The sequence below is a fragment of the Nansenia antarctica genome, assembly GCF_963989245.1.
Source record: "Nansenia antarctica genome assembly, chromosome: 11".
Taxonomy (NCBI): domain Eukaryota; kingdom Metazoa; phylum Chordata; class Actinopteri; order Argentiniformes; family Microstomatidae; genus Nansenia; species Nansenia antarctica.
Window position 1 is genome coordinate 4,163,631 of NC_137681.1, and position 9,572 is coordinate 4,173,202.

The window sequence follows — 9,572 nt, forward strand, 5'->3', positions numbered from 1 at the left end:
TATAATATCTTGCTCATGTCATATCTAGTTTATATCTTACCTTGTTCATATCATGTCTGTTAATAATCTTGTTCTTATCTTGATTTTGTTATCTTATACCATATATTGTTCATAATATCATGTTGTTTATCAGAATCAGATTCATTTTTAGCCAGGTAGGTTTTCCACACATACTAGGAATTTGTTCTGGGGCCTCATTCATAGAACGTGCTTAGATCAAATGTTGATCTTACCCGTGTCGTACGTAGAAAACCACGTCAACGTAGTGATTTATACAATTTCAACGTGAGTCAATTTGATCGTGGAAACGATCGTAGCTCGACGTCGAGTATTCAACTTGCTTACGCACATTACCTACTGGTTATGCGGAGTTATTACAGGCATGTGAGCCGCACTGCCTAGTGTAATTCATGCAAGTGGCTCGTAATAAAATTAACGATGATGTTATCAGCCGAGAAAATGAGTTTAATTCTAAATTTAAAAGGAACTGATGTTTATGATTGTATTTCAGTCTTCCTTTATATCCCTCCGGAGCTGTCTATCTCCCCTTCAACATGCCTAGTGCGTTCCACAACGGACCTTGCCCGGCCACACGCTCAATTATACTGGATTTTCTCCAGTGTCTGGGAGTTCGCAAAGGGAGTTCGCAGCCATATAAGAATAAGACCACTTGATAAGAATAAGACCATTATATTATTACAGTATAAGCAGCACTCGAGTTGAGGGGGGATGGCATCCCCCCTGAAATAAAAACAGTCAAAATCGCCCCCCTCTTTCCATACTTAATGTCATTTTATCAATGAACGTGGTATTACTGCTATTTCAAGGTGCGAGGGGGCACGCACACATGCAATATCAGTTACTGACACTGAAGTCACTGACGCTGAGGGGATGCTAAAATTGTCCTCATATAAAATCCACCACCTCCCCTGATTTTCTTTTACAACTTGAGTACTGAGTATAAGCATGTGCCTGGTTAGTTGTCATGATCAAACGTTACAAACGCAACTTACCGGGAAGCCACTCTTCTCTGCCCTCTCCCGCTTCCAGACGAACGCCTACCCTATATTATAGCACTTGTCTTAATTCAGCCGCTATAATTGAGCCTCTATCACAGGGCGTTAATACAAACCTCATTCACCTGCGTTCATTTTACCTGCGTTGGTATTTATAGAAGGAAGCACGTACGCAACTTTAAACCATCTCAGCCCGTTTTATAAATAATGCTTACGTCCGTTTAGAAAACTGTGCTTACGTGAAAGTCAAAGATGACGTTCAAGTACTTTTTTTATGAATGAGGCCCCTGGACTGTTGGTGCATACAATAAATACAATGTATACAAACATCAGGAACTCATGATATGCAACCAAATATGAAACATTATTTTGTTTTACATGTATATGTAAGTGTCCCAATAATTTGAAGCTAACCACCTATAGCTGGTTGCTATCAACTCTAGCATTCGTTTTTGTTAGCACAACTGGCTAAGCAGCAATGTTGTGTAGCTAGCTAGCCAATGTTGTGTAGCTAGCTAGGTAGCCAGCTAGATTTAGCTACCATCCATGGATAAGAGCAGTTACGCGTCACCTCCCTGTCATCAGAACGATCACGCCCCCTTGTGGGTGGTAGAAGTGGTAGAAGTTGGAAATGTGTAGGCTTTGCTTCTTTAATCCGATAAAATAAGGAAACCGTATTGCTTTTTAGATATTAGGAGCCCAAATCTGATGGCCAGTTAGGCAAACTATTATATAGTGTCATTGCCGATCATTGATCGACGTCGTTATATGGAGAAAATTAATGAAATAGGGGTTGATTCATCAGAGCAAAAAAAAAAGCTAATGAGGTGGTGGGGGGGGCCATTTTCAAGATATCGCCTAGGACCCAACATACCCACGGGCCGGCCCTGGGTGGGGGTCTGGTGTGGGTGGTAGGGTGGGGGTCAGCAGAGTTATTTGGCACCACAGTTCCCTGATGCCCCTCTTCAGACTAGCCCTGGCTGAGCTGTAGGCCTCTGGGTCGCCTGCTTATCCAAGTCAGCACTTTTCCAGCACATCAGGCCATTTCTGGGAAATGAGTCCATCTAAAAATGAAACTTAAAAAACACTTTCTCTTTTGTCTTTATCTTTATTGAACATAAAGCATCTGCGTGAGTGACCTTCCATCCTCGTAAGGGAGCTGTAAACATGTTCATAAACATTTTTGACTAAAATCATTCCTACCGCTAATCTTGATCTTTATCTCCCTATTGCAGAACGCTGCTGTACAATACTAGGTTAGACCTTTCCCTGCACATGAATAATTAACCAAGATATCTTGCAGAGGGAGCAACAGAATATTTATGATATCAAAGTAGCCTAAATAAGGCCATCGGTTTCCTTACAGCGACAATATACAGTACACTCTCCTCCACAAGAATCACAAGAATCAAATGTATTTTCTATGTCTATGATTCTGCACAATGTTTGGCTGTAATCAGTAAGATGTCTGCACATAGTGCTTGGGGCAATGTTATATAGCACCCTAGACAATTCAGTAATGGTACATTTTGGGGGGATTTCATTTTTTCTGATAAATGAGAGAAAAGTGATGGAGTCCTATGTTCCTATCACCAAAAAGTGCAATTTCCGTCTAAACTAAAGCTAAGTTTACAGGACTATAATTCAGTATTTATTTTGGTTAATAGTTGTCTGACTAGTTGATGATGTAGGACAGCCACCTGGTTCCAACCACAGCAAATCTGAAGAGGAAATTAGTGATCAATCTCAAGTTATGGGCTTTTTTGTCACCTTCCCCATATTCGGCCTGGTCTAATTTGGCTCTTTTTCAGGGATTGGGGTAGCTCTAAAGAACAACCAAAAAAACATATTTTCCCCCAAAATAACATTTGACAACAATCAATGTCATTAATGGGAGACCCTACAGATAAGAAAAATCATTGTTGTCATTTGTTCTACCTCGGGTAGGGGTATCTCAAAATCTGAGGGCCCTTCCTGCTAGACTACTAGTGGTGGCTAACGTTATGAGGTTATATTTATTTATTTTTTGACACAGGAGAAACAGTACAAGGGGGGGGAGTAGAACTCTTAGGAGACACAGAATCGGGGGAAGCAGGTGTCTCAGGAGGCACAGTGCTGGGGGGGGAGTAGATGTCTCAAGGAGGTTAAGGTGTAACCTGAAGAGATGGGTCTGAAGATGGGAATGACTCAGCTCATTATGTCTCAGACACACAGGTGGCCTACATTAGTCCATACAGAGTGTTACTGATGCCCTCACTCCTCTGCACTCCCTGCTCAGTCTTCTCTGTGTATCTTGTCATGTGATGTGTTCCATGTCAAGATAGTCTGTTCCTAACGCAAGTATTGAGACCTTGATCTTACATCGTTTATTTGTTTTCGTGTTAGTCCATATTTTGTATTTCTGCCATTGTCCTTTTCTCAGTAAAGACATTTTTCATTTTGCATTATACAACAGTTAGTTCCGACCAAGTAATTTGATTGGACAAGAGGCATTCCATGAGCGCTGATATACAGTATAACAGCACTGGGACTTTTAACTATATGTATCACTCCGCCGCACAGATGTTCTACTAAATGACCGTTAATTAGATTACATGTTTGTGTTCACGTTACTAGGCAACCGTCCATTTGAAGTTCAGTTGCGGAACTATTTTTTGTTTATTTTTATGATTAAATAAACAAACAAATCATAATCTGTTGTCGCTTATTACTGTTAACTAATAAATGGCGCTGTAGAACTGTTGTATAAAAGCGGCCTGCGGCCTCGTACCTACGACCGAATCACAGCCATGCTGATATTCAGTATAACACACTCCCTCTCGTGTGATATTGCTTAATTCGCTTACCATTGTCAGAGATGATTGGGTGCAAACGTCACTTTAGAGTCATACTGTACTGCCAAATTCAGGATAAAGCATTTCTCTGAAGTTTGATTGATATGAATAAATGTGTTTAATAATAGCCTGTTCTTTGGGAACTATAGACTGGATGCTTAAAACATAGGCTAAAAACACTTAACAAATGTTATTCCAACTTCTATCCCATCTATGTCCATTCAGATGTTTTAGGTCTGTATTACTGTACTGTGAATGCTATGGGGATGGTTGCTTTTTGATGTTTTTGGTCTATTGATGTAAGTGAATACCATGGGTAGAGATGGATTCCCTGGGTGTTGTCAGGTGAGTGAAACAGAAAGACTATGAGCATGGTTTGTGTCAGTTTATTGCATATTTTCATCACAGGCAACTTCATACTCCAACTACAGTCAAATCTAAAACATTTTTATAATTAGAATCGTATTGCCCTCAATGATTTACAAGGCGTGTTGTTTAATTCATATAAACATAATCAACATCACAGCACAATTGAAAAATATATGACACAAGAATGTACATGAAAAGGGAAAAGTGAAAAAGTTTCACTGTGTCACAGTGGGTTATTTGCTGTGGAAAGAACACATTGGTATGTTTGCAGAGTACAACATTTACTGTATTAAGAGTAAGTACATTGAATCTCATATCAATTAACAAATCTAAATGCACGTTGTTTTGTTCATCAATAACTTGCAGCAATAGCATTATAGTGCATGTAACAATAAGACAAAAAGGAAAAATCGAATGATGTTGTCTCTACTCAATGTACGTACATTAACGTAAAACATGCTTTTGTCATTCTTGTTTTCTCATGAAGTCAAGTTTGATTGTCTCAGTTTTACCTGAAGTTAGGTCAGTAGCTGTGGCTTTCATTTCTGTGGAGCCAAACTTGATTTCTAACCTGACACTGCGGCGTCTGCCCCCATCGAGGTTAGGCATCGGAACAGTGAAGGAGCCAATCTGTTCTATTCCCCAATCATCGACATACTTGATAGACTTAGGTTTACGTCTATCTGAGCTGTAAAATATGAAGGCCATTGCTGTCTGATCTGTTGTGGCAGTGAAGGTGTGCTTCCTGACTTCATCACAACCCACTAACTCATCCATATAAACCAGTTTCTCATATATGTATATGTATATGTATAATACATTTCTCACACCACTCTCCATCTTCATTTGTGATCTTCTTTTCGGGTTTGTGCACCGATTGATCAAACTTGACCTTAACAGCAACTCTTTGACTGCCAGCCATGTTCAGAGCGGAGAGCTCCACACTGCCAGACTTTTGGGGCATTTTCGCTGAACTTTGAAGACCCACCAAATATTGACTTTTCGGACTACATAAACATTGAACATATCTACCAAAACTTTAGACTCTCTTCTTTCATCAGAAAAAGAACGTTTGTTTCTAGCCTCTTTGAGTGTTTAGAAATCGGCCGTAGAACATAGGGTGGTTTCAGCAAAAACACCTGATTTTGACCAATAAACAGAGAAAACGAGCTTTTTCTGCAGATTTTTTATTTATTTTTTTTTCTGCACTTTTTCTGTATCATCCGACTCTGAACTGTTTGAAGAGTCGCGCGATGGCCGCGCTGCTCCGCGATGCTCCGCAATGCTCCGCGCCGCAATGCTCCGCGCCGCGTTTGGCACATACCCTGATCCGTTTCGCCATTACTACAACCCACAGCAAGCCACTTCCTTCTCCAGGCTTTTATCGAACTACTGCCCCCATCTGGGACCGAAATACATTACACCCAAGTCTGAAATTCACTCGCTAGGTGTAGAACATGTCAATAACGCGATCCCCGCGGAATTTTTTTTTTTTTCTATAAGACGCCAATTGGCGTCTTTGGCAGTCAACGTTACTATTCTAGGCAATATGACAACCCTCGTGTACAGAAGGTTCTTTGGCAGTCAATACAGCAATCCCATAAGTCAGGCTACTTACTCGTGCTGCCATCACCTTGGGGTTTGCCCCAAAAAGGACAGCTCCCTTGACTATGACCTCCTGGGGATCAAGAGGGCAGAGCACTTTGCACTGATTTCCAAACTTCTTCTTAATGTGACTCTGCAGGATCTTACTTGAGGCATAACCTCCCACTAAGACAATGAATTCAATCTTGAAATCTTTTTTCAGGATTTCCTTAAGACTATTAGTTATTCCTCTAAGGCTCTCCTCGAAGAAGGAACACAGTTTCTCACTTGTGATTTTGATTAACCCCTCATTCCAGGACGCCCCATTAACCTTCCTGAAGAAGCTTTCCATCTCTCTATTGCCTTTCTGAGCTAGTTGTGCCAAGTTATAAGGGCAGGTTACCTGTATGTCCTCATCTGTACGCTTAAGTACAGAGAAGTCATACATTATCTTTTGCATCTCGCTAGGATACTCTCTCTCATACTTATCCCAAAGACCATCAGAGAATATTTCTCTGAGGAAAAGTTTGAACTTCTTGTCCACAGTTTCTCCTCCCATATCATTTCCAGAGGCCCTGGTGAGCTCCTTCAGTTCTCCACCTGACAGCATCTCATGTACAGTGATGTCGATAGTTCCACCTGGGGAAGCACAATATTAGACCTATAATACAGTACAACATGCTTTAAGATATTCTTCTCCTCTAGGCATTTTTAATAATTTACCTGAACTGAATCATGTATATCAGTTTATCTACGAACAAATCACTAAATCATGTGATTGTTGCCGCTTTGCTAAATTGCTTTCAAAAACAAACAAAATATGATATAACATTTTTAAATTGGCTAACGTATGTACAGTATATATAGTACATATTAATTAATAATATGCATAGTATTTAAATTGAAGCAGGACCCCAAACTGAAATGTCCATATTTATAGAGATTGAATGACAAATGCCACTAATTAAGGCTGAACAGCGCAACACAAAACAATAGTAACAGTAATAGTTACTACATACATACAAATGTTATTACTGTGGCCATTCATATCAAGGTAGACACGATTTTGTTGTGTCACAATACCAAGTCGTGGCTGTCATAATAAATACTTTAATTACCTCCGCAGTCTACAACGATGTACTGTGTCCCAGGTTTTTGCTCCAGTGTGTTCTGGTTTATCTCGTCTGTTATGAAGCCCTCAGATGGAAGCTGCTTACACCAGAATGAAGCTGCCTCTGGCTCCAAGGCTAGAATCAACTTGTCCAAGTTTGTCTCCGTCACAAGACCAGCCTAGAAATGAGATAGTAGAACATAATACTTTAATGTGTCGGAAATATAGACTGTTTATGAAACCTCTCAACAATACAATCAAAAATAATACAGAACACATTTTTGCCTTGAATGGGGAATTTGCCTTGCACGTAACTGTCCAATCTCACCTCTGTTGCTGCTTCTCTCATGAACTGCTTGGCTGCAGCGTTCCATATGGCGGGAACAGTCAGAACCCAGGAGAAATCAGAGGCCAGGAATCTTCTGGACGTGTGTTCTGCGATTGTTTCCATTGCATGGTCCTTGAGATACCGCAGACTCTCTGTGATCACCTTCATGGCGCTCATCGATTTACCATTCTTTGCAACTATCATAATATCCTTATTCAAAGAAGCCTGTAAAATAATGAAAATTATATGTTTTTTTAAAAGAAACAAAATAAGTATATATATATATATATATATATATATATATATATATATATATATATATATATATTCTAGTGAATAGAATGCCATCATGAAGATCATTTATTAATAGGCCTACTTACTTTGCCGTAAAGTTCCATTTTGAAGTTTTCAAAGAGATAATTTGTCTTCGCATCTTGTCCTTTCATTTGTGTGTATGCCATTTTAGCATCATAACCAAATTCTTGGAATTCTTCATTTTGATCAAACAAAATGCAGGTAGGAGTCTTTGGGGTGTTGAAGCCATGCTTCTGTCCCCAGCGCGGTACCCTGGGTTTTGGTTTCGAACCTTTTGGCAACACACAAAAGGAGTATCCACTATATGCAGTGCCAAAGTCAATTGCTACAATAAATGAATCACCCATTGCATAACCAAAGGCTAGCAGGTTTGTGTTAGAGAAATGATAATTCTACAGTAGGTAGACTGTAACAACTAAACACAAGACAGTACCAGTCCCCAATGACTATGTTGCTTGTAATGGTACAATTTGAAACTCGTAGTTGTATTTATAGCTGAAATATCTGCTTTCATTTTGAATCTCTGAGAAGCCCAACCTTTAAAGTGGGTGTCAGCTAAGCTAAACAGCTTATATACAGTAGCTAAACAGGAAAGAAACAGACTGACTTGATACCAAATCCATCTGAAGAGGACCAGAGAAGAGCAGCACGATGAGCAAAAATAGCGGCTGTTCATCAGGTTCACCTTGTCCTGAGATGGCAAGGATCGTAAAGGACCTGACACTACAGTAAGCATGCTTCTTTTCAGCAATTGTTTTATTCAATTATTTTAAAATGTAGCGTACATTTAAAAATGTAAGACTCCAAATCCCTTTAAATGTCCTGAATCAAAAAGTGTAAATGGTGTAACAGTTGAATTGATTGTATTCAATTACAAATATAAAATAAATTAATAATAGTAATAATAATTATTATGTCTATGTTTCTGGATTCTGTAGTGCGTGTGGACAAAGGTGTGGACAAAGGTATGTTAGCTTATCTTTGGCAAACTTCCTACATAGACAATGGGCAATATTACAAACTTCCTACATAGACACTGCACAATATTACAAACTTCCTACATAGACACTGCACAATATTACAAACTTCCTACATAGACAATGGGCAATATTACAAACTTCCTACATAGACAATGTTACAAAATGTACTTCAATCTTAATGTTTGCCTGTCAGATTGAAGGGATATGAGTTTATGATGAATGGAAACGATAAGATGAAGATAATTAATTTACTTACACATATCTTACATTTGGATGAAGAGCAAAGTGCTCCTCTATTATGTTTTATCGTCCTTCAAATAGCCTTGTGCACATAGCACATTCATTGAATGCAATACAAAGAAAGGTTTGGTGCGCAAGAGGCTCAAGTGACGTTTTACAGGCCAAACAAAACTAGTAGACTTAGCGTTTGTGGTTGCATTTGAAGTAATGTATTTGTGCATTAATAGTATTAGAAGTAATGCATTTGAAGTAATGCACCCTAACCCTTAAAATGATGTATAGTGTTACAATTTGTTTTATTAAGTCATACAATATATATTGAAAAGACTATTGCTGTAAGCTTGTTGCTGCAGTGCCATCATTACATCATTACATTATTGTGTTGGATTTGAGGTATTTGTATTTGCATGCAAGAATAAAGATCCTCTGAATTAGTCATTGTATCAATTTCTGTACTTTTTAATATTTTCAAATATGTGATCTGACTGGGGCCAACCTCTTGAGTGAAATTACAACATGACCTATATTTCCTCTCTTGCTATAGCCAGATAAAAGTATCAAACCACATGTTAAAATACTCCAGAATGCAGGAAATGGCATCTACTCAACCTGGGGGAGGACCCCCATAGCCCCCTTTGAGTTGTCCCACCCACATCTTTTGGGCTTCCGACGCCCATGTATAAAACACTTATCTTTAAACGGGTCTTTAAGCCATCTGATGCCTTTCCTGTGCCAGTCTTGAAAGACTGAGTCGTGTTAGGAACCACTAACCCAGTGGTTCCCAAACTTTTTCAA

At 39.1% G+C, this 9,572-nt stretch overlaps 1 protein-coding gene across 1 annotated transcript; it reads right to left on the minus strand.

Moving 5' to 3' along the window:
- Window positions 1-5,759: 5,759 nt before the first annotated feature.
- Window positions 5,760-7,904, minus strand: LOC308167475 (heat shock 70 kDa protein 12A-like; the record flags this gene model as incomplete). The annotated part of the gene is made up of 4 exons (XM_080541893.1): window positions 5,760-6,442; window positions 6,922-7,093; window positions 7,243-7,464; window positions 7,623-7,904. The coding sequence occupies 4 exons, from the start codon at window positions 7,902-7,904 to the stop codon at window positions 5,760-5,762; spliced, it is 1,359 nt and encodes a 452-aa protein (XP_080398019.1).
- Window positions 7,905-9,572: the final 1,668 nt, after the last annotated feature.